The 23,499-nt window shown below is 53.6% G+C and overlaps 1 protein-coding gene across 3 annotated transcripts in view; it reads right to left on the bottom strand.

The window, feature by feature from the left end:
- COL5A3 (collagen type V alpha 3 chain) overlaps positions 1 to 23,499 on the bottom strand; it is a 37,054-nt gene that overhangs the window by 5,555 nt on the left and 8,000 nt on the right. For all 3 annotated transcript variants that reach the window (XM_034998208.1, XM_034998207.1, XM_034998209.1), the window contains 56 exons: positions 23,232 to 23,345; positions 22,979 to 23,125; positions 21,877 to 21,924; positions 21,762 to 21,803; positions 21,386 to 21,448; positions 20,757 to 20,831; positions 20,577 to 20,660; positions 20,338 to 20,394; positions 20,192 to 20,245; positions 19,945 to 19,998; positions 19,342 to 19,395; positions 19,207 to 19,260; positions 18,967 to 19,020; positions 18,574 to 18,618; positions 18,411 to 18,464; positions 18,183 to 18,227; positions 17,969 to 18,022; positions 17,591 to 17,635; positions 16,604 to 16,657; positions 16,465 to 16,509; positions 16,276 to 16,329; positions 14,489 to 14,533; positions 14,326 to 14,379; positions 14,077 to 14,184; positions 13,588 to 13,641; positions 11,034 to 11,087; positions 10,253 to 10,297; positions 9,961 to 10,014; positions 9,792 to 9,836; positions 9,394 to 9,447; positions 9,242 to 9,295; positions 9,099 to 9,152; positions 8,856 to 8,963; positions 8,607 to 8,696; positions 8,301 to 8,354; positions 7,401 to 7,508; positions 7,188 to 7,295; positions 7,048 to 7,101; positions 6,541 to 6,594; positions 5,770 to 5,877; positions 5,642 to 5,695; positions 5,384 to 5,437; positions 5,216 to 5,269; positions 5,027 to 5,080; positions 4,376 to 4,483; positions 3,691 to 3,744; positions 3,469 to 3,522; positions 3,110 to 3,163; positions 2,869 to 2,922; positions 2,591 to 2,698; positions 2,366 to 2,419; positions 1,725 to 1,778; positions 1,428 to 1,535; positions 1,100 to 1,153; positions 984 to 1,019; positions 494 to 547 (listed from right to left, as the gene is read on the bottom strand). In XM_034998208.1, the coding sequence (XP_034854099.1) occupies positions 494 to 547; positions 984 to 1,019; positions 1,100 to 1,153; positions 1,428 to 1,535; positions 1,725 to 1,778; positions 2,366 to 2,419; positions 2,591 to 2,698; positions 2,869 to 2,922; positions 3,110 to 3,163; positions 3,469 to 3,522; positions 3,691 to 3,744; positions 4,376 to 4,483; positions 5,027 to 5,080; positions 5,216 to 5,269; positions 5,384 to 5,437; positions 5,642 to 5,695; positions 5,770 to 5,877; positions 6,541 to 6,594; positions 7,048 to 7,101; positions 7,188 to 7,295; positions 7,401 to 7,508; positions 8,301 to 8,354; positions 8,607 to 8,696; positions 8,856 to 8,963; positions 9,099 to 9,152; positions 9,242 to 9,295; positions 9,394 to 9,447; positions 9,792 to 9,836; positions 9,961 to 10,014; positions 10,253 to 10,297; positions 11,034 to 11,087; positions 13,588 to 13,641; positions 14,077 to 14,184; positions 14,326 to 14,379; positions 14,489 to 14,533; positions 16,276 to 16,329; positions 16,465 to 16,509; positions 16,604 to 16,657; positions 17,591 to 17,635; positions 17,969 to 18,022; positions 18,183 to 18,227; positions 18,411 to 18,464; positions 18,574 to 18,618; positions 18,967 to 19,020; positions 19,207 to 19,260; positions 19,342 to 19,395; positions 19,945 to 19,998; positions 20,192 to 20,245; positions 20,338 to 20,394; positions 20,577 to 20,660; positions 20,757 to 20,831; positions 21,386 to 21,448; positions 21,762 to 21,803; positions 21,877 to 21,924; positions 22,979 to 23,125; positions 23,232 to 23,345 (3,609 nt within the window). The remainder of the gene's footprint in view (positions 1 to 493; positions 548 to 983; positions 1,020 to 1,099; positions 1,154 to 1,427; positions 1,536 to 1,724; positions 1,779 to 2,365; positions 2,420 to 2,590; positions 2,699 to 2,868; positions 2,923 to 3,109; positions 3,164 to 3,468; positions 3,523 to 3,690; positions 3,745 to 4,375; positions 4,484 to 5,026; positions 5,081 to 5,215; positions 5,270 to 5,383; positions 5,438 to 5,641; positions 5,696 to 5,769; positions 5,878 to 6,540; positions 6,595 to 7,047; positions 7,102 to 7,187; positions 7,296 to 7,400; positions 7,509 to 8,300; positions 8,355 to 8,606; positions 8,697 to 8,855; positions 8,964 to 9,098; positions 9,153 to 9,241; positions 9,296 to 9,393; positions 9,448 to 9,791; positions 9,837 to 9,960; positions 10,015 to 10,252; positions 10,298 to 11,033; positions 11,088 to 13,587; positions 13,642 to 14,076; positions 14,185 to 14,325; positions 14,380 to 14,488; positions 14,534 to 16,275; positions 16,330 to 16,464; positions 16,510 to 16,603; positions 16,658 to 17,590; positions 17,636 to 17,968; positions 18,023 to 18,182; positions 18,228 to 18,410; positions 18,465 to 18,573; positions 18,619 to 18,966; positions 19,021 to 19,206; positions 19,261 to 19,341; positions 19,396 to 19,944; positions 19,999 to 20,191; positions 20,246 to 20,337; positions 20,395 to 20,576; positions 20,661 to 20,756; positions 20,832 to 21,385; positions 21,449 to 21,761; positions 21,804 to 21,876; positions 21,925 to 22,978; positions 23,126 to 23,231; positions 23,346 to 23,499) is intronic.

Genomic DNA, 23,499 nt, shown 5'->3' with positions numbered 1-23,499 from the left:
AAGAAAGGGGAGAGAGAGATACACAAAGGGGCGGGGGAGATGGAGAAGCAGACAGAGACAGAGACAGACACACAGGAGGGAGAGACAGAAAGACCCAGAGATGGGGAAAAGCCAAAGTAATAACACAATGAAAGGGAGATCCACAGGTGAGGCAAGGAAAGCAGAGAGAGAGGGAGCGCGCGCAGGAGAGAAACAGACAAAACAAGGGAACAAGTATTTGGAAGAGACAGCAAAAGGCCCGGAGAGATGAAGAGATGGAGAGAGACAGGGAGAGAGAGATGGTCGGGGAGACAGAGCCAAGCAAGATGAGACCCAGTCAGAGAGCCCCCATGGGTGTCCCCCTAAACCCCCAACACCAGCCCAGACCCCCCCTCAGCTTTCAAGTTACCTCCCTCCCCACCTGCACACCCTGAACACCTGCTGTGTGCCCCAACCAGTTCTGGGCACTGGGGAACCCCCTGGGACTCTCCAACATACTCCCTGGGGAACTTACCGGGGGGCCGGGGGGCCCCGGGGGGCCAGTATCGCCACGGGGACCAAAGGATCCCTGCAGGGAGAAGTCACTTGGGAGTGAACTCTGTCTATGGAGACCCCTTCCTGCCAACACACATACACACTCACACACACACGCACACTCACGCACACAGCCCTGGGCGAAGGACATGCACAGTTTAGCACCAAGGATAAAACGCACATTTTCTTTCCATAGTTTAACATCTCTGAAATCAACATCTTAACATCTTCGGCAAATCATAGTCTCCTTGTCAAAACTGCTCTCGTTCATAGTAGTTTCTAAAATAATGGCGCATCTTACAATTGATGGCATCTCAGATTTGATAAAATACAACGGTAGGTGTTGAATAAATATCCGTTGAACGCATGATTGATTGAAAAAATGAACAATGCAAAGGCACTGAGGTGTGGTGAAGTTGCAGGGGGCGGGAAGCCGGGATGTGGGAGCCCAAGGGACAGCATATACTCACCGGGGACCCCTTGGAGCCTTTCTGTCCCAGAGGACCCTGTGGGGTAGAGACAGGGAGGGCTGGAGTCCCAGCTGGCCCACCACGGTAACCCCACCCCACAAACCCCTCTTACTCACCACCACGCCTGGGGGCCCAGGGTGGCCCAGAGAGCCGATGGGACCAGGGGGACCCTAAAGAAAGGACATCAAGGTCATCATTGATGGGGTTCACCCCTATGATCCAGGCACATCCCCCAGAAAAGCCTCTAGTGCCCTCGAAAGAACAAGCCACAGACACAGAGTCCAACTTGCATATCCCCAGATAGAGCCCCTCATTTTCCCCAGACACAACCCCTATCATTCTAGACCCAGTTCCCAAACGTGCAGTCTCCAAATAAGCCCCAGTTCTGCCTCCCCACCCACCCCTTCCTCTGAACACATTCTTCCCACTTGGGATAGAACTCACAGGTTCTCCCTGGGGGCCAGGGGGGCCCTGCACGCCTGGCAACCCCTGATCCCCTTTCTCACCAGCTTCCCCAGGGGGGCCGATGAGGCCAATTAATCCAATGTGGCCCTGGAAGACAAGAGAGGTACATATGGGGAAAGAAATATGGTGGGGGGGGATGCTGGTGGATTTTTCTTCTAGAGCCTTGGGGTAGTGAGTGTGGGAGCAGAGGAGACCCCAACCTGCCAGCCCTCTGGCCCGGGAGGGAGGTAAAGGTGGAGGAGATGGAGGGAGAATAATGGAAGGACATGTCCTTACCTTTTCCCCCTTGAGGCCAGCATCCCCCTTCAATCCTGGAAGGCCAGAGGGCCCCTGGAACGAGGGTGAGGCTCAGTTAGTGAGACTCAAACTTGAAATCTCAAGGTTCATGTGGGTGATTAGGGGATAGTCAAATAGGAAATTACCCAGATTTCAAGTGGGAACTACCAGGGATGGGGTCATGGGGATGGTCAGGAGAGAGGAGGAATGACAAGGGATAATGAAGGGGTTGGAGCATAGCCAATATGAATGGTCAGTGGTCAGGATCAGTGTGGGGGGTCAGGGTAGACTAGCAAGATAGATGGTCAGTTTGGCCTATCAAGATGGAGCGTCACTGTGGTCAGTATGAACCACCAAGACGGAGGCTCAGTGTAGATGATCAGTGTAGACCACCAAGATGGAGGGTCAGTGTGGTTGGTCAGGATAGACCATCAAGATGGAGAGTCAGTGTGGTTGGTCAGGGTAGACCATCAAGATAAGTGGTCAGAATAGATGGTTAGTATAGATGGTCAGGGTAGACTGTGAGATGGATAGTCAGTGAGGGGTCAGCCTGCACCACCAGACCCACAGTCACTAGACGGTCTCTGGACACCCAGTGTGGTTCTCAGTGCCAGGACATGAGGGACAAAGAAGTCTCTTACCAGGGGTCCAGGAGGGCCCATCTGCCCAGGAGGTCCCAGGAGACCTGGTTCACCCTAGGATGAAGCAGAACATGGGAATGCTGCCCTCAGCCAGAACTCAGTGTGGATGCCCCCACCCCCCGGCCAGGGTCAGCCGCTCCAGATTGGGGTGAAAAAGTATAGGATAGGAGCACACAGAGAGGGCCTGATCCCACCCCACCCCATCCCTGTTCTCACCCCACTCACCACAGGGCCGGGGATCCCTTGAAGACCCTCAGGCCCCACACGTCCGGGGGGCCCTCGAGCCCCCACTGGGCCTGTCATCCCTGGGGGTCCATCAGGACCTGGCTCCCCCTGATAGACCAGGGCAAGGGAAGAGCAGAAAGAGTCAGAGGGAAACTTTCTCCTGACCTCCAAGTCAACAACCATCAGGGAGGAGGAGGGTATTGGGACACCCATTCTGATGGTCCAACTATTGGTCGAGTGTCCGCACAGGGACACTTCCCTGGGTGGGGGGTACTCACCTTGGCCCCTTTCTCCCCTTCTCTGCCTTCTCGACCCATGCGGCCTGAAGGACCCTGAGGAGGGAAAGAGTATGTGGGGGGGGAGCTTTGGGGGTAAAGGGGGTCTGTTGAGATGATAGGGGTCTGTGGGGATTAGGGGGACCTGTGGGAGTGAGGGGGGCCTATGGAGGTGAATGGGGGCCTGTGGAGATGGGGGGGGCAAGGATGGAGCCAGGACAGCCAGGAGGCAGGTCTCACTCACCCTCTTGCCAGGAGGCCCAGGGGGGCCAGGTTCCCCAGAAGCCCCAGGTGGACCCTACAGATATATAATAGCAGCAGGATAGTATTAGCTCACATTGGTCGAGCGTGACTATATTTCAAGATGCCTCTGATCCAGACAGCCTTCCCCAGACATCATGCCAACACCAGCCATCTCCCACCTCCTCCTTGAAGCTGCTCACATTCATGGTGAAGCTTCAGAGAGGTGAAGCAAGTGCATCTACAGGGGTCCTGGGCACCTCATCCACCTACTCCTCTGACTCCCCCGGTTCACCCCAGTTCACCCACTCACCCACCCCAACCCCCCTCTACCAGCACCACATCCTCTGCTCCCCCACTCACCGGTCCCCCGACATCACCAGGGTCTCCCTTCTCTCCTGGGGAGCCATCGATACCCTGTGGGGGGGGCAGGGATCATGAAGGCACTTAAGAATTTGGGGGGGAAACAGGGGGCAACGTGAAGGTTATTTGTTCCACTGACCTTGCCCAAGTCTGTGGAGGGTGGGGAGATGGGAAAAGAATTAGGAATATGTGGGGGCTTGTAGGGGGGCACCTCACACCCACCGAAACTCCAGGGTCTCCGGGGGGTCCTAGATCTCCTGGGAGCCCAGTGGGGCCCTGGAAGACAGAACGAGGAATAATCACCTCTCTGAATTATCGGGCATTCGTTCATTTATTTGACAGATGAACTGCCCCCAAGCACAGCTTGGACTGCTGAGGATATGCTAGTGAACAAAACGCAAAATCCCCACCCTGGGAGAGTGAACATTCTAAAGTCTAATGTGTACAGGTCTGAGCTAAGCCTGTGACATGCATCACTTCACTTTGTCCTCCAGGCAACTCCCAGCTCGGGACTCACAGATAGGCCTGACCCTCAGAAAAGGGGTCAGATCCAACTTGAGGTTCCATAGACCCTGAAGCTCCTCACTGCCCTCCCACCCCACCCCAAGCCCCACCACGATGGGGGGAGGGCCTCAACCTCCGCCCTAAGGCCAAATCCCACATCAGCCCCAACTCCAGGCGTCAATCTCAACGGTTCCAACACTTTCAGAATCTTTCCGTGTGGGAGCAAGTTGCACCCCATACAGTGACATATAACCATCCATTCGTTCAGTATTCAGCCACGTTCTGGGTTGCTCAGGGAATCAGCACATTGGAGGAAGAACCCCTCGATAGAAGTTAGGGATCAGGTTCAAGTGGACATAAGTGCCCCTCCCCGATCTCTGCCTCCACCTCTCCCAGGACTCACCACATTCCCTTTGGCTCCATCCTCTCCAGGGGGGCCTTTCTTGCCTGGGGGTCCAGCAGCCCCAGATGGGCCTGAGTCCCCCTTTTCACCAATTTCTCCCTTGGGCCCCTTTGCAGAAACAGAGGTCAGAGGTCAGAATAGCCTGGACTCTTCAAAGGGTTAGCATCCCTGGACTCAGGAATCTGGGTGGTCTGGGACTTTCCTGGGGCCAGGGGTCAGAGGAGCTAGACCCTCTGTCAAAGGGTCAGAGGTCAAAGGTTATCTAGGATTTATCAGAGTCAGGGGCCAGGATGGTCCAGTTGCTCAGAGATCATGACCAAGGCTGGTCTAGCCCACATGCCACACTGGAGTGAGTTAGGAAAGGGGATCCCTCTGGGAAGTTCATCCCCCACTCCGGGTTCATAGCTTGGATCTGAGCCCTCACCTGCACCCCCAGCCCCACACCCTCCTGTAGGTGTACAACCTGAAGAACTCTATGTAGCAGCCCTAACTGAGACCTTCCAGGACCCTGTCATCAAGATAACTGGGGATACCCATAGGTCCTGAGTCAGTGGCTGACTCAGACCTGCCCAGAGGTCAGGGTGCCCCAAGATGCCCAGGGGTCAGGGGTTCCCTGAGATGGGTGCAGGGGTATAGGACACAGTCACTCACAGGGATGCCTGGGGTTCCTGGGGGTCCTGGGTCTCCAGCCTCCCCTGGCTCACCCTGCAGGAGTCAAAGTCAGGGTAGGGAGAGGTCTGATAATGAAAGACAGGGAGGAGCTCCCCAGAACAGCCACCCCCAAGCAGGACTGGCTGTGTCTCCCCCACCCTAGGCAGCCCCCTGCCCCCTTTCTCTCACCTTCTCGCCCACAGCGCCCGGCTGACCAACTCCCCCAGGCAGCCCTGGAGGGCCCTGGAGAGACAGCAAGGGGTAGAAGTGGGACTGTGGGATCCCAACAGCCCATTTTTGGGAAATGGAGGACCCCACCTCTCAGGCATCCTGCCCCACCCCCCACCGAGTTCTCACCTCTGATCCACTGGGGCCATGGGGACCCCTAGGCCCTGGAGCTCCATGGGGACCCTGTGGGACAGTCAGCATAGCATCCAGTGACCTCATGACTCCCCAAAGGCACCACTAACCACAAACACCATCCTTAATGTTGGTGACCAGCATCACCTTAAAATGACAACGTGCCCTGTGACACCACCCCCCCAAAACTGATGTAATGGCCACCACCACTCTGCTATCCTCTTCCCCCTCCCACCTGCCCCAGGTTGTCCATACCATGGACCCTACGTCTCCGACCTCCCCTTTCTCTCCAGGAGGACCTGGCAGCCCCTGTGGAAAGAAGAAGAAAGATTGGAGCACAGAGTGCAGGGAAAGAGGCCACACCCCCAAACTCAGACACCCACCTGCAGGCCAGGAGGGCCAATCATCCCCACGAAGCCTCTCACTCCGTCATCTCCTTTCTGCCCAAAGAGGCCTGGTGGTCCCCGGCGTCCCTGAGCCCCATCTGCTCCCTGGGAGAAGGACAGAAGCAGGGCACAGGTAGGGTCTGGGTCAAGGCAGTTAGGAGATCTGCTCAGGAGATAGGCTCAGGGTCAAAGTCAGGACTGAGGTTAACAATTACAGTCAGGGTTGGGATTAAGTTTGGAAAGGGTCAGGGTTGGACTTAGCGTTGGGGGTGCAGACTAAGGGTCAAAGTTTGGGAATTAAGTAAAGGGTTGAGTCAAAGTTTTCATATGGATATTGGGTGGTGAGATGGGCATTGGGTGGTGAGTTGAGGTCAAGGTCATGATGGGGCTGAGATGGAATTTAGGGTTGAGTTTAAGGTTGGGGCCAAGGTCAGATTCAAAGTTTGAGTTCAGGTTTGGGGTCAGCATTGGAGGGTGGGTCAGAGTTGGGGTTAAGGGTAGGATGGGGTCAAGGTTCAGATTTGTAGATAAAGTTTGAGTTGGGATTGAGGTTAAGGTCGTGGGTCGGGTTGAGACTGGGACTGTGAGGACCTTCAGGATTCAGGTTGAGATTGGGATTGAGTCAGATTCTAGGGGTAGTTCCTGTTGGATGTCAGCATGGAGGGGTAGATCAGGATTGGGGTTGAGTTTGGGTCTGGGTCATGGTGGAGAACCCTGTCCCTTCCTATCTGGGATCCAGGGGATGGTCACAAAGCCAGGAGCACTCACCGGGGAGCCTGGGTGTCCCACAGGACCCCGTACTCCTGTTGGTCCAGGTGGGCCCTGGTGGAGGGAACACAGCCAAAAAAACACCTCAAGTTCAAGATTAGGAGGGCACTCAAGATGACAATCACTGCCTCCCACTCCACCTACCAGGAAGCAACAGCTGCTTCCTGTACAGCCCTGTGTTCCTAGCCATCAACCGACAGGATCAGACACAGACATCATCCTGAGCTTGGCCCAACAGGACTTTCCCCCAGAAGTCCCTCCAGGGACTGAGCTGGCTCACAGACGCTGTGCACTGTGGCTGAAGTCCTGGGGGGAAGCTGGGGATGCGATGCCTCAGAGCCATGCAGAGTCACAGACAGAGAGAATGATGCCACCAAGGAAAGGGAGAGGAGGGGGTCATACCCCAGCACCCTTCCCATTCTCTCGGGGCCCCAGCTACCCACCCCATCCTTCACATCCCTCTGTCTTCCCCCACGACCATTTCCCTCCCTGGGGCCCCACACTCACCGCATCCCCTTTGTCACCTTTGTTCCCCTTGCTACCAGGGGGGCCCACTTCCCCCTGCAGAGGAAACGGGATGAGGGAGGACCAACTTGGACTCTCCATACCCTGAGACCCCGAGGCCCTCCCTCTCCATGAACGCTCACCTTGTCCCCATCCTCGCCAGACGGCCCAACAGATCCAGGGGGTCCGGGAAGCCCCAGGGGCCCTGGGATCCCATCTTTGCCTATGGGTCCAGGGGGGCCACGTTCACCCTGATGGGGGAGTGGAAGTGGGGATGTCAGGGGCCAGGGAAGAGGGAAGGTCCTGGTATGTGGGGTCCTGAGGATGCTTGAGGAATGTAGTGGGCAGGCACTCACCGGGGACCCCTTCTCGCCTGCAGGGCCAACAGGGCCTGGGCCTCCACTTTGGCCAGGAAGCCCAATGCCTCCTGCTGGGCCCAGTGGCCCCCGCTCCCCAGGGGAGCCCTGAAAACAGGGGTAAAGGGTCAGGAAAAGTAGCAAAGTAGTTCTCACTGATAGAGGCCCTTCAAGCCACCAGGCACGGAGTTAAGGAGCTACTGGTGTCTTATCGACTCTGTTCCCTTCCCCACAGCAGCTAGAGGGACACCTGAGTCAGGGCATACATGTCCCCCTGCTCACAGCCCTCCACAGCTTCCAGCTTACTCAGGAAATGGGAAATCGTCCTTACACAGGCCCCGCACAACCTGCCCCATTACTTCCTGCCCTCTCTGTCTCCCACTCACCCCCTCACTCTCTTCCTTCCAGCCACACAGGCCTCACCATTTCCTCCAACATGCCGCACACACTCCAGCCCCAGGGCCTTTGCACATGCTATTCCCGCTGCCTGGAACACTCTTCCCTTATATATCCGCATGGCTCCTTCTCCACCTCCCTCAGATCTCAGCTCAAATGTCACCTTCTCAGGAGGCCTTCCTTGACCAGCTCATTTCAACGCCTCTCTTCCTACTCCCCCTTCTCTGTGCTATTCATCACCACTGATTCCTTATCTCCTCAACTAGAATATAAGCTCCAGGAGAAAGGAGATTTTTATATGTTGATGTCTAGCATGCAGTAAGTGTGGGATGGATCATCTCACGGATGGGGCCATGTTACAGGTGAGAAAACTGAGGTCATGGGTGTGACCCAGGCCTGTTTGGCACCCAAAATAGTGGACTTAATCATGGCAATGCCCAGCTTCCCAGATGCCCCAAGGCCCTTCCACCCTGCCCCCCACCCAGCAGATGGGGTTACACTTACGTTGGCTCCAATGGGGCCCAGGGGGCCTTTGTCACCCTTTAAACCAATAGGTCCCTGAGGGAGGAGATGATTCAGTCAAGAGACGCCCAAGGGTGTGCTCAGGTCCTGTCTTCTGGAGGCTCACAGTTCCCCCCTCCTTCCTAGGCACTGAGGGTCAGGGGTCTATCTCCTCCAGGTCCCTCCTTTATTTTCACGGTTGTCCCCAGGATGCCACCACCATGTCCCCCCCAGAGCCCCCCTCCTCCTCCGCTTCACAGCCCAGCCAGGTACATTTGTGGGAGGGAGGGGACTCCAAAGGATACTCACTGGGTCCCCAGGGGCTCCTTGGGGGCCCGGGAAGCCCCTGGGTCCAGGTGGTCCTTCCTTCCCAAGGGGTCCTGGTGGTCCCAGGTCCCCCTGTAGGAGTGCAGAGGAGGAAGGTCAGGCTCCAGAGAAGGAGTGTTTCCTCCTAGTCTGTGAATCTGGGCCCCCTCCCCCATGGGGTTGATTCTGAGGCCTGGGGTGGCACGGGGCCATTGAGGAAACTTTGAGATTTCCTAGGGGGCAGGGTCTCACCTTGACACCCTCTCTGCCTTCCAGGCCCGGAAGACCTTGTTCACCGGGAGGTCCAGGAGGGCCTGGGGGGCCCCTCTCACCCAGAGGTCCAGCTTCTCCTGTCTTTCCCTGAAGAGGAAGGAAGCTTATCTTGAATGGAGGTGGTCCAGCATTGAGGGGGGGGGGGGCTGTCTGAGATGCGCTTCCCCCCACATATCTCCCAACTGGTGCAAAACTGGGAAGACCTGTGGGGTCCGTTCTGACCTGAGGACCCACGACACCAGCTGGTCCAGGTGGGCCTGTCTGACCTTGGAAGCCCTGGGGGAAAAATTAAAAGGGGTGTCACACAGGAGGAAGAACTAGAGAGCCTAATGAGGCCAGGGGTCAAAAGTCCAGAGGCCACTCACCAATTCTCCTCTCTGACCAGGGTGCCCAGGACGTCCATCTTTCCCCTGGGGGCCCTGGGGGACAAGGTAGGAGAGAGACGAGGCATGACTAAGGAGTCTCCCCACTCCCTGGCTCCCTCCAGGCCACCCCCAATTAGGGTGCACTCACTTACAGGGGGACCCTTTGGCCCAGAAAATCCAGGAGGGCCTTGCAGACCTGGGAGGCCCTGAAATGGAACCAAAAACCATGGCCTCATCCCTCTGGCCTGGCCCCTTGAGCCCCACATAAGGACAAGCCTACTGACACTTTCTGCCCACTGGGCATGGGGCCAGATGCGCGACACGCAGTCAGTCATGTCCTATGCCACTGCAGCCCTTTGCAGTGGGGACTGTGGTATTCCCAGCTCATAGAGGGGGAAAACGAGGCCCAGAGAGGTCGAGTGACTTGCCCAGGGTCACACAGCAGTCAAGTGGCAGAGCTGGGACTTTAGAGGCTGGGTTCCTTCCACTGCATCATAATGCCTCCCTCCCTCCTGGGTTTGTCTCCCATCTGGACGTGACACATGCTCACCTTTTCTCCAGGGATCCCAGCAGCCCCATCCTGGCCCACATCGCCCTAGGACACAATGGATAAGATTCAGGCTGCAGGACAAACCCAACTGGGAGGGCTTCCTAGAGGGCCTTGAGGAGCCTGGGCCAGGGGGCCTGCATGGGAGCCTGATCACCCGCCCAGCCCATACCTTGGGGCCTGGTTGCCCGGTGGCACCAGGCTGCCCCCTCTCTCCGCGGGAGCCCTGAGTAGAAAAGAAGCAAAGATTAGAAGCAAGAGGTGGGGGAAGCCTAGGAGATGAGCCCGCGTCCTCTGGGGCCCCTCCCTCTGTGACTCCTCCTTGCCCTACCAGGGACACCTACGTAACCCAAACCCGCTGCCCTGCCCACGTACGACCTCCCCACTGCCTCTCCTCCCGCAGCCCCTCCTTCCAGCCCTGCCCCCCCCCCAGGCCCGGCAGAATGGGGGAGCCATCTTCTTACTGGTGGTCCCCGCTCTCCTTCCAGGCCTGGCTGCCCCGCCTTCCCCTGGAAAATAAATCAGGTGAGGGGGAAGCAGAAGAAAGTTATGATGCAAAGACCTGACGCACACAGATGCATCCAGGCACAGACCCAGAAAGAGGTCTGCTGCACGTTTATTCACAAGCCTTTCTCTCTCTCTCTCACTGTGCAAAGATCACAGACACCCAGTTACACCTGTGATTGCACCTACAGGGTCCAAACACAAGCCCAGAAGGACACCCACTTCTCCCAGACTGCATGCCATAGCAGCACACGTTAGGTGACCCGCAGCCTCGGGTCGACACCCGGAGCTCCTCGTGCAATCTGTCCCTCGCACACGTGCACACTCAACGTAAACACGTGCACGCATGGATTCACAGGAGGACGCGGTCCTCATAAGCACAGCCGTACACACAGACGTGCATGTGTGTGCATATCCATACGCTTTCGCACACACACTTACGTCCACAGTCACACACGTGCACGCAGGCCTGGGTCCTTGCTTACCACAGGCCCACATGTTGCAGCACCCAGACCCCTTCCGACCCACACTGAGAGGTCCATGCACACTGGCACACACGTTCAGGAATGCCCGGTGGGGTCACCTACATGGGCCCTGCGCTGCGTCTGGGGATATGTGTGCAGACAAGTGTTTCCGGGCTTGGATACAGCCACCCAGGGGCCTCCCCACTGTCCTGCAGAGCCACACATGTTCCCCCAGACAAGCCCTACCCTCTCCCCGGACCCCGGGATCACGACTCACCCGCTTCCCTTTTTCTCCTAATGGCCCCAGGGGCCCGGGAAAGCCAGTAGACCCCTGAGTTGAGAGAATCAGAGAGAGAAGACTGGGGTGAGGAGTAGGTGGGGGGCAAAGCTGACCCCTCACGCTTCAGCCACTCCATCCTTTCCAGAAGCTTCTTTGGTCCCTCCAGCCCCATCCTCCTCCAAGGTAGCCCTCTGCCCTCCTCTTCTCCCACCCTTGCTCACTCCACTCCAGCCACACTGGCCCCTCCATGCTACTCAGGCACACTGGTTCACTCCTGCCTCAGGGCCTTTGCACTGGCTGCTTCCTTTGCCTAAACTTCTCTTCTCTCAGGCCCCCACAGAGGCAGCTATCCCTCATCCTTTGGATCTCACTTAGATGTCAACTCCTTAGAGAAGTCTTCTGCCACCATCCTGACCACCACATCCTCCAAGTCACCCTCCCTCTATCACATTGTCCTATTTTGTTTTCCCAATATATTTATACTGAAATGACCTTGTTCCTTTGCTTACTTATTCATTGTATGTTTTCTCTGCTAGGACATGTTACTCTGGTCTTAGTCTCCTCAACCTGGTACAAAGTCGGAGCTTACTTGATATTTGTTAACTGACTCCAGTCCATGCTGTCCTGCCCATCTCGGAGGCATCCTCCCTCCAACCAGGGGAGGACATCACAGGCTCTTCTAGCCCCTCCCAGCCCTCACCACGTTTTGAATCCCAGACCTACCACTAGACTAGCTGTGTGGCCCTGGTCAAATGGCTTACCCTCTCTGAGCATCAGTCTCCTTATTTGTAGCCTGGGAATACCAACAATACCTCCCTCACAAGGTTTTGGGGAGGATCAAATAGGATAAGGTATAGAAAGTATTTTACATGGTGTGTGACACATAGTAAGAGCTTATGACATGTTAGCTGTCATTATTCGGGCTGATTATTACTGACTGCTATGGACCGAATGTTTGTGTCCCCTCAAGTTCATGTGCTGAAGCCCTGTGTTGAAGAATGGTATTTGGAGGGGTGGCTGGGTGGTTCAGTTGGTTAAGCAACTGCCTTCGGCTCAGGTCATGATCCCAGGGTCCTGGGATCGAGCCCCACATCGGGCGCCTTGCTGAGCGGAGAGTCCACTTCTCCCTCTCCTTCTGCCTGCCGCTCCCCCTGCTTGTGCTCTCTCTCTCTCTCTGTCAAATAAATAAAAATTTTAAAATCTTAAAAAAAAAAAAAAGAATGGTATTTGGAGGTGGAACCTTTGGGAGGTAAGTAGGTCATAATGTTGGAGCCCTCACAAAGGGGATCAGTGTCTTTATAAGAAAAGGAGACTAGATCTCTCTCTCCTTCCCTCCCTGTCCCTGTCTCTCTCTCCCTCTCTCTCTCTCTCTCTCTGTCCCCCTCTCCCCCCAGCCCCCCACGTGAGGATACAGAGAGGACACAGCTGTCTGCAAACCAGAGAGTCCTTACCAGAATCCAACCATGCTAGCACTCTGATCTCAGACTTCCAGCATCAAAAACAGTGAGAAATAAATTTCTGTTGTCTAGGCCACCCTGTCTAAAGTATTTTTTTATAACAGCTAAGACACCAACCTCAACTTAACCAACACACCATGCCTTCTGTCATGTATTACTCACTGCCCAAAACACACAGACTGGTCTTGTCCAAGAGGCTTTGCTCTAAATCCCATGAACTCCTGCTCCAATCGGTTGAGTTCTATTCTTAGGTATGGTGCCTTGAGTTTATTCCCGAGTCTGTTTATGTCAGTTGTGCTTGCTATTGGAGTCATGTGACTTAATGAAAGTTTACAACAACTGATGGAATGCAGAAAGGAAAAGAAAGATGTCTACCAAATCTAAGTTAAATGGAAAAGACTCAATAAAAAGGGAAGTCACTAAAAAAAGTCACGTCAAATGAGGCATATGCACAAGATAACTGCCAGATGGAGATGACAAAAGTGTGGAACTCTGGAAGGATTCTGCACTTGGACTTCTTCCCAAGTGTCTAAGTTTCTGTTCCACTTTATATAAACCCAAACTATAAATCGTCAGTGATGTAATGTGGGTGTGGTTTAGGCAGAAAGACATGTCTAATCAGCAGCCTCATCCATCAAAAAATTGGCAAACAAATGTACATTTTTATATAAGTACATTTTATTGTAAGTTATAATTCAATATATGTAAGACATGGATTTTTTTGTGTGTGTGTGTGTGATTCTCCTCCTTACTGGCTTTGTTTCAACCAACCCTAATCACACCAAATAAGAAGGATCGTATAGTTTTATTATCAAAATTATCAATGCTATTATAATCAAGTGGATGAGACAAAGACTACTGGTATCTCCATTTTACAATGAAGCAAGTGGACTCAAGAGACTTGTCCAAGGTCACTTAGCAGGTAAGGAGTGGGTATTTGAACCCAAGTCTGATACCAAAGCTCACAGCTTATGCTGTCTCTTAGTGACCCAGGGGGTGGACAGCTCACTCCCCTAGACCACATCCTGGCCCTCCAGATGTTAATCAATCTCTGAATGCTATCCTTGCCCACCCCCTACCCCTTAGCTTCTTACCTTAGGGCCTGGACGTCCTGGGTAACCCGGGAGACCTGGCACCCCAAGCTTACCCTACAGAGAAATTATGGGACAAATGTCAGAAATTGCAACCTGAAGTTCAGAAAAGAAAGGGCAGGATGGCTGGAGCATGGTGACAGGGGCAATAGGGTGAGATTCAGGGAGTTCAAGTCTTGGCTCCTGCCTGCTAGGGGCATATCTTTGGGCAACTCATTCTATTCTATTCTGTTCTATCTCAGCTTCCTTATCTGCAAAATGGGGATAAAAATTCCTGTTGCCTGTAGTGGTTTTGGGGATAAAAATCAGATACTGTGCATGAAATTGCTCTGTATTGCTGAGTTAAGGAATCAGAGATGGTAAGTGTGGTAGCAGCCTCCTGAGGTTGGAGATAAAAGAGCCAAGGGCAGAAGGCAAAGGGCCAGGGAACATCTTGGCTGCAGGATGGGAAGCCATAGAGTAGACTGGAGAGGGTGACCAAGGTCCATTCACCTTCTCCCCAGCTGAGCCTGGGGGACCCTCCTCGCCAGCCAGCCCCTCCTGCCCCTTCAGCCCTTCCGGACCATCCTCTCCCCGGGGGCCGGGGGGGCCGGGGAGCCCCTGGAATAGAAAGGAGGTATCAGACCCTGAGTCACTCCTGCTCCCTCCAGCCCCCTATCTGAGCCCCAGCACCCTCCCCCCTTCACTGTCTTCCCCAAGTGCCCCAGAACCACTAGATCCCTCATCTGGAAGTCATCTTACCCGATCTCCTTTGAGCCCCCCATCACCCTTGAAGCCCGGGAAGCCATCCTCTCCCTAGGTGGGAGAGAGTGTAGAGGTCAGAGGTCAGGGCTTCAGGGAAGGGATACAACCAGAGTCCCATTATTAGGGCTCCCCCGCAACCAGGACCCCCCTCTCTTCTCACCTTCTCTCCTTTCTCCCCCTGGAGACCCCGGTTGCCAGAGGTACCCTGAAAAATAAAAAAGATCTCAAGTCCCTTCCCTGCTTACAAAGGGCCCTCCAACTCAGTCCCCTGCCCCAAAATAGTCAGGAGAGTCCCAAAAGGATACTGGACAGGAGTGGAAGGGGGCAGCCTTAGAGGAAATGACCTTTCTCCAACGCTGCTAGTGTGGTGTGCAAGAGGCTGCCTCTCCACCCCTCTTCCCACTGGCAACCTCCCAGGGTCATCTGTGTGGGGGTGTGCAGGGAAGGCCAAATTTCCGAGTAATTGATTCCAATCTCCCGGGGACACTGTGTCCACAGTTCCTTCTGGCAGGAGAAAGAGGATGAACATTCCAGGCCCCAGTCTCATTCTAAAGGCAAAGGAATGTTCTCCATTGTGCTGGCTACAATGTGACTCTGTGCCTGGCAACAAGGCGAGTCTGTACTTAGCTACAGCAAGGCTGCTCAGTTCAAGCCCAGGTGCCCAAACCCTGGCCTTGGGTTGCAATGAAAACTGCACTTGGCTACAATGTGACTGAGCTCAGAGACTGTAATGAAATTGCACTTGGATACAACATAACTGTGTTTTGACAATAGCATGATTGTCTCCAGCCACAGAGAGACATATGTAACCGAGCTCAGAGACTATAATGAAATTGCACTTGGATACAACATAACCATGTTTTGAGAATAGCATGACTGTCCCCAGCCACAGAGAGACACAATGTAACTGAGCTCAATGACTATAATGAAGTTGTACTTAAATACAATATAACTGTTTTGACAATAGCATGACTATCTCCAACCACAAGGGTATTCACTTGACCACAATGTAACAAAGCTTAGGCTACCATGATTCTCTGACCCGGGCTACAGTGTAATTAGACTCAGTTAAAACATAGGCTTCAACTATATATAACTGTGCCTGGTTACAATGTAACTCTGAGTTTGGCCACCCATAGGACTCTGTGGCTGACTACGGGGACTATATAGCCCCCTCCTTGGTTATAGTATAACTGAGCTTGCCTACAATGCAAAAATGTGGTGAGTTGCTTCTTGGCTACCACCAAACTCTGTTCTTAGACCACAGGTACCATTCTTGGCTACACTGTAACTGGACTCATATTAGATGTGAATTCCAATGCCTCTGCCCTTGGTCAACAGTATAGCTCTTGGCTGATCCCAGCATTTTTGTGCTTGAGGATCACATGGCTCTGGGCTTGAGTTAAAACCCAACTGTCTGGGGCACCTGGGTGGCTCAGTCATTAAGCATCTGCCTTCGGCTCAGGTCATGATCCCAGGGTCCTGGGATCGAGCCCCGCATCGGGCTCCCTGCTCTGCGGGAAGCCTGCTTCTCTCTCTCTCCCACTTCCCCTGCTTGTGTTCCCTCTCTCGCTGTGTCTCTCTCTGTCAAATAAATAAATAAAATCTTTAAAAACAAAAAACAAAAAAACAAAAAAAAAACCCAACTGTGCTTCACTACGGTGTGCTGACCTGGACCGTGTTTATAGTGAAATGGGTCCAGCCTCTGATGGACCTAACTATTCTCAACTACAAGGCAACAACTACACTACTTCCCTTTGGCTGTTCAGCTCCAAGTAACGCACACACTTCTACGTATGGTCACTCAGATTGAAACCCCACTCCCACCACACCTCTCCTAGCTGACTGATACCTCTCACCACACATGCACACATTTCTTATGAACCTGGTTCCCCGGAGCCAATGTCAATGACTCATCCCTACTTGCAGGCCCCAAGTATCACGTACCTTCACACCCCGAGGTCCAGGATAGCCCGGGGGTCCTGCTGACCCTTGTGGACCCTGAGATGGAGATAAGATCAGTGCCATCCTGTTCTACCCCTACCCGCACTGTGTTCCCAGTGCCCTCAACTCTCTCCTCATGAGCCCTGCCTATCAACCCTCATCCCCAACCCAGTCTCTCCTGAGGGCACTCACCTGGGCCCCTTTCTCTCCCGTGGGGCCCTCATGGCCTGGGTGACCCTGGGGAAAGGAGTTGTCAGAGACCAAGATTTGCCATCCAAATTCCCAAACCTCCCCCTTCACCTTCCTCCTTTTGCCCGAACCCAGTTCTCACCAGAGGGCCATCAGATCCTGGAATGCCTGGAATTCCTGGGTTTCCAGGGGGACCCTGAAAGAAGATGAACAGTAGGGGGAGACGGATGGGTCTCGGAGTCTGGCATCCCACCAGGAACAGCCTTACTCAGACCTGCAGCTACTCAAGGTCACAGAACAAGCATATCCCACAGGCTAGGAAATCTCTCCCTAGCTTTGCCCAGACTTGCTGTGTGATCCTGGGCAAGCCTCCTTCCCTCTCTGAGCCCCAGAAATCCTCCATCTCTGGGAGAGTTGAGACAAGGGAGGTAAAAACAGTGTTGGGGGGAACTCCCCAGCCACATCCTTTTCTTCAGAAGTGCCTCTGTCTTCATCTGATGAGAGGTGGGCCCAGGCAGGCATGAGGTGACCCCCTATGTTCTACAAATAGTGGATAGGTCCAGAAGTGGGCACCTTGGACCAACTAAGCCAATCAGATTTTCTTCTGAAATTTTGAGGTAAGCGACACCTCACTTCATAGAAACTATAATCAGATGGATTTGGGTAAAGAAACTATAAGGTCAAGAGGAGCTAGGGGCTGAAATTGTAATTAAAGTAGCACAAAACCATGTAGAAATGGAACTTGGGGGTGAAGACTAAGATACGTGCAGCAAGAAGCCTGTTTGCTGGGGGAGATAGAACAGATGTGCACAGGAATAAAGATGACACCATAGGGCCCCAGAGAAAGGGCTTTCCTGGCCCATGGGTCTTGCTAATATTTGCAATGACTGGCATCTGTGGGTTCCCCTAAATCCAGATAATATGTGATCTAGCTTTGGTGGATTTGTGTTTCTCCCAACCAACCCTTCCCTAACAATGATATTTTTTTAAACTCTGGGCTTGTTTAAGGAATGTTGCAATTTATCATTACCCAGGGCTAATAAAAGGGTCCTGGTGGGAAGCTTTTCCTGCAGATAGAGCTGAAGGAAGAAGACGGGAGAGGGTGGTGGTAGGTGGGGCTGTCACTTACCTTCTCCCCAGGAGTGCCAATGGGTCCCTGAGGGCCATGGAGTCCCTGAAAACATAAAAAAGAAGGTAAAGGTGGGGCGCCTGGCTGGCTCAGTTGGCTAGGCAACCGACTCTTGATTTCAGCTCAGGTCATGCTCTCAGGGTTGTGGGATTGAGTCCCGCATCAGGCTCCACACTGAGCATGGAGCCTACTTGAGATTTTTTTTTTTCTCTCTCTCTTCCTCTGCCCCTTCTCTGCTTGCTCTCTCTCTCTTTAAAAAAGGGGGTGAAGAAAGGCATGAGAAATGGGTAGTGAGTTGGGAAGTGGAAAGGCTGGGAGTTGTCTATGACCTTGGCTGACTACTATCGCCCCCCAATTATTGAAAATGATAGCTCAAACCTGGGACCCGGGATTTCCCTGCTGTCCTGGAGGGCCTGGTTCTCCTGGAGGACCCTGGGGAGAAAGTGGGGGTGCTGTGAAGCTGAAAGGGATCATGGTGTTGAAGTGTCAGTGAAGTTGAAATAGGAGTCATGGGAGTGGACAGGGATATGGATGGATGATCACGGAATCAGGACATCAGAAAGCATTAGGGGACAGAAGGCAGAACACGTACCACATTTCCTTTGGCTCCTGGAGCACCATCAATTCCAACTACACCCTGGGGGGAGGAGAGGGTGTGAGACCCGGGCAGATACCACACAGGAGCCTGAGTCTGAGACACTGAGAGGCACAGGTGGAAAGATGAGTGGGCAGAGAAACCAGGTAACAGAAATGGACATGCAGAGGGGACAGAAGTGGGAAAAGGACAAGCAGGGATGTGGACAGAAAGTGACATTCTCACCGGCCGTCCCAGGGGACCAGGGGAGCCTCTAGGGCCGATCAGTCCTCGGGGGCCCTGCAAGGAGGTAGGAGCATTATTCCAGCATCGCTGCTCTGAGGCCCCATGAATCATGACTCCCTCCCCTGTGCCAGGAGCAAAGGATCCAGAGGTCCCTAATACTCACTGGCTCCCCAGCCTGGCCAGTGGGCCCCGGAGGTCCTTCGGCTCCCTGTGGGAAAGCGTTCATCACTTGGTGACGGGGGAGGAGGAAAAACACTCAGAAAACCACCTTCCCTCATCTGGGCAGACTCTTCCAGAGGATCCAAGAGTCAGAGCTTGAGGCAGTAACCAACAGACTGAGCACATGTGATTCAGTCCAGGCCCCTGACCCCAATCCTGGGCCTGCAATCCTGAGTCTCACCTACTAACTCTGGTACTAGCCCCCAGCTCTCAATCTATCTTTTGGAGGCCCACCGAGGCTCCTGACCCTCGCCTCTCATCCTGTCCCCTGAATACTCTATTGCTCTCTCATTCTGGCTTTCTAACTTCTAAACCATTCTCTCTCTTCCAAACTTACCTTCTTACCATCCTCTCCTGGGGGACCAGGTTGCCCCACATGGCCAAAGTCACCCTGGAGTTGGGAATAGAGGGGAGTTCAGAGTGGAAATGTGGGGATAGAGACCAGCCCCACAGGAAAGGAAATGAGGCACAAGGGATCAGAGCTCACACACAGGGATGGAGGCTCCAGTACTGGGGGTGGAGAGGGTGCCATGAATATCAGGAAGCTTGCTATGGGGGAGGGGCCTCATACACTCACCCTTTGCCCTTTCTCTCCAGGTAGCCCTGGCAAGCCATCAAAACCCCGATCACCCTGCACAAAGAGACACCACCTGAGCCCCGAGTCCTTGACCTGATGGTCCCTCCAAGTCCCAATCCTGACCTTATCACCCACCTTAGGTCCTGTGTCTCCTGGGAGGCCCCGAGCCCCATCTGCTCCAGAGCGGCCCTATCAGGGAGGTGACAGCATTTACTATTTGTTGAGTACTTTCCTCATGTAGAATCCTGGGGGATTCTCTGCGTACCAGTTTAACCTCCCAAATACATCTCAAAGCTGTCCATTATTCTTTATCTCTAGGCCCTTTGTTCTAGTCCATGTCACCACCATCATAAAAACTAAAATCTCCATTAAATGTCTAGCTCTGTGTTCCTCGTTGCATTTAAAACTGTCTGGAATTATCTTGTTCATCATCTCCCTCAGTGCACCAGTCTTTTCTTCTGCACGTGCTGTTCCCTCTACTTAGAATACCCTTCCTCTCCTGTTTACCTGGTTATACCTCAGATCTCAGTTCAAGCATCATTCCGTCCAGAAAGTCCTCCTTGACTCTGTGACCTGGCCAGATACCTTTGTGACACACTCAGTAGAGCTGCCATTCTCTGTCCTCAGTGCCCTTATCCCACCAATGACACCAGCAGATCCTGGGGGCATGGAGCCAAGGCTCATGTTGGGTGTTGAGGGATGGATGAGGGATGACCTAAAGACCTACAAGTTACTCACCATCTTTCCCTCCCGGCCAGGGGGCCCAAGAGGTCCCTGAAGGCCTCGGGGACCCTAGAAGAGAAAAAAAAAAAAAAAAGGAGAATAAGAAGGAGGAACGACTTATTTTAAATCATCATCTAGGAAGGGCAGTAATTGCAAAGGTATCCTTAGCCCCTTCGTCATTGTCCTCAAATAGCACTTTATCCTGTGGCTCTGGGAGAAGACCCTCCCCAACCAATCCTGTCCCCATCCCCACCAATCTCACCTGTGGCCCCATTTCTCCCATCTCTCCTTTCTGACCCGGATACCCAGGGAGACCCTTGGAGGAAGAGAGATGAGGTAATGGAGTTAGAGGGAGGTTCCCCCCTCCACTGAGGTATCCCCCCTCCTCCATCCAGACTCCTTACTCACCACAGGGCCTGGGCGCCCAGTGAGCCCTACTGGGCCAGGGGGACCTTTCATAGACAGCTGGAAAGATGGAGGGGAACAGAACTTCAGGTCTCGCAAAAACCCCAACACCCTCCCAAAAGGCATCTTCAGGAGACAAATATCCACCTGCCTCCTGACTAGCCTTCATTATCCCCCACCTCTGTCACTCTCTCAATGTCCTCCCATTACCCCCTGTTGGTCCCTGATTACCCTCTACTCACCTGAGCCTGTTGCAGTACTGCCTGAGCCTGGGCTTGCTGGAAGGAGACTGGGGGTCCTTTGAGGGAGCTGCTTACAAACTGGAACTAGGGGGCAGCTAGTCATGAGGGGAGCCCAAGGAGAGGCCCCCTCCTGGGTCAGGACTAAACCCCCAAGGATGTGCCACCCTATCTCCCTCTTACCGGCATCATGATCACAGTGCCTGGTAGACCCCGGATCCCATCGATGCCAGGGATTCCTGGGAGGCCAGCAGGACCCTGAGAGAGGGAGAGACAGAGGTGGATGGAGGCAGAGAGATGGACAGACAGAGAGATGAGAGAGGTGGAGGGGGAGAGGGGAGAGAGACAGAGAAAGATGGAGGCAGGGAGAGCAAGAAAGAGAGTAGGCAAGAGAAAGACAGGGAGGGAGAGTCATAAAAAGTGGCAGGGATGGAGAGACAGAGAAGACAGAGGTAGTGAGATGGAGAGAAAGGGGCAGAGAAAGACAAAGACAGGGAGAGGAGAGAAAGATGGGGAGACAGAGGGATGGAGGCAGGGGAGAGACAGAGACATAGGGAAAAAGACAGAGATGAAAGACACTCAGGGATAGAGACAAATGGAAGAGAAAAGCAGGGGAAGGCCCCCAGAGAAAGAAGAGGGGTAACAATTCACAGATGGGGAGAGAGATGAGCAAGTGAGGTCAATGCCAGCTTCAGCATGATGCCCTCAGTGCCTGCCTCTCAGGTCCATGTTCAGACATACAAGTTCCCAATTTCAGCTTCACAGCCTGAAACCTCACTCCCCCAGGATATAACCCAGAAGGAATTTCTTACCGGTAGACCAGGGTCTCCAGGGAATCCTGGGGGGCCAGGAGGACCTGAGGGGCCAACCACCCCCTATTGGGGACAGAGGAACAAAAATCATAAGAAGTGCAAAGCTTGAGCCAAGCCAACTTCTAACCCACCACTGACCCTGACCCCACGCACACCTCCTTACCCAACACTGAGCCATCCCTGGCCCCTCAATACTATACTGACCCACATCAACTCCCCCCCCACTTTACATCCCGACCCCTATTTTGACTCATCCTATAAGCTTCAAACATGCAATAATCTTTTAATGATACAGCAACATTATTCCCCAACCCCCACCACAGGAACTCAAACACCCCAACTAGAAGAGAAAGGGGGGGATGCAGCCATGACTCACTCGAAGTCCTGGGGCTCCTGGAGGTCCCTCAAACTGCTGTCCCTGAGGGAGAAATGAGTGTGACCCCCATCCTAGCCCAGACCCCTCCACCTCCTCCTAGTCCCAAATCCCTCACCTGTTCAATTACTGCTGGTTCTCCTTTTGCTCCCTTCTCTCCAGCACCCTGGGGCAGGGGAATGAAGAGAAAAGAGATGTGAGTCCTGGCCACGGTCAAGGAGGAGAGTGTGGACTTTGGAGCATGCTGTAGGGTCCTAATCCTGGAGCTGCCTCTCACTAGTTCAGTGATGGGGAGCAATTTATTCAACTCCTATGGCCTCACCTGCAGAATCAGTAGGTGAATGATAATTGTATATACCCCATGGGAAGAAGAATAAATTAAAACAATGGTTAGTACATAACAAGCACTCAGGGTAAGTTGGCTATGATTATTCCCCTCCTCTCCTGTCCAACACCAAGGCTAGAACCTGGGCTCCTTCCCTGTCTGCACTATTTTCCTAAGCAATCTTATCCAACCCCTTGGCTAAAGGCAGCATCACTCTGCTGTTGATTTCCAAGTCTTTATCTCCAGCTTAGACCATGTCCCTAGAACTCCAAAATCTTCTAACCAATCACCCACTTGACATCTCCATTTGGATGCCAAGCAGGGGTTGCCAATTTAGCACATCCAAAATGAGATCCTTGAGACCTCCCACCTGCTCTTCCTTTAGGCTTCCCCATTTTACTCAAAGGTGTCACCATGCATCTACCAAGCCATCCTTGCATCTTTCTCCATCTCCAGTAGCAAGACCAAAATGGAGCATGGTCCAAATCTGTCCACTTCTCTCTATCCCCACTGCCACAACCCTCATCTCGGTCACCAGGCTGTTGTCACACGGACTACTGGTTTCCCTGCTGCCTCTCTGTCTCCCCCTACAGTCCATATGCTGTTCAGCAGCCAGAAGGAGCTTTTAAAGTTCCAAATCAGATCATGCTCCATTCCAAGTGGCTTCTCATCATGCTTGGACTAAAAGCCAAACACACCATCCTACCCACAGAGCCATCCATTAGCACAGTTCCTGTCACATTAGAATCATGCTAATATTTGTTGACTAAAGTGGGGTGGTGGGAAGGCATTCTAGGCAAGATAAAAAGAAGGCAAAAGAGAAAATGTGGTATGCGGCTCCAGGCAGGAGTCCCTGCCACCCCCATCCCCCCACAACCCAAATCCTCAGACTCACAGGAAAGATCTGGAACTGAGTCTGCGATGGCAGTTCTGCTGCCCGGAAGTCAGGGCCCATGGTGGGGCCACCTTCTTCTTTGTCCTCTTTGGCTAACTTAGTCTCCAGGGTCCTTAGTTCGGTTCCATTGTCAGGGTCCAGGCCCCCCTGAGGACATTGGGACAGACCAAAGTTTGCCCCTGGGCCTCCTCATTGTCTGCCACCACCACTGCCCCAGGACTTTCCTTTCCAGCCCCATCCACTTCCCACTGACCTCTAGCATGGTGACATTGTGGCCGGTGGTCACAGTGGTGGTAATGACCAAAGGTGTGGAAGTCGGAGACAGAGTTGAAGCTGGTGTCTCTGTTTTGGGGATGTCGGTGGAGGTCTGCAACAGGGACAGGAGTATCAGGTCTGGGGTCAGTCCAATAAAGACAAAAAGAGGAGATAGGCTCTGCCCCCCAGGAGTGCCTAGTCTGGGAAGGGTAACAAAGGAGGATTCCCAAAAAACACCAGAAGGGAGTTAGGTAGGGGGCTAGCCA

Source organism: Mirounga leonina, unplaced genomic scaffold, assembly GCF_011800145.1.
Source record: "Mirounga leonina isolate KUSES-001 unplaced genomic scaffold, KU_Mleo_1.0 Mir_94, whole genome shotgun sequence".
Taxonomy (NCBI): domain Eukaryota; kingdom Metazoa; phylum Chordata; class Mammalia; order Carnivora; family Phocidae; genus Mirounga; species Mirounga leonina.
This window is presented reverse-complemented; position numbering and strand designations above follow the sequence as displayed.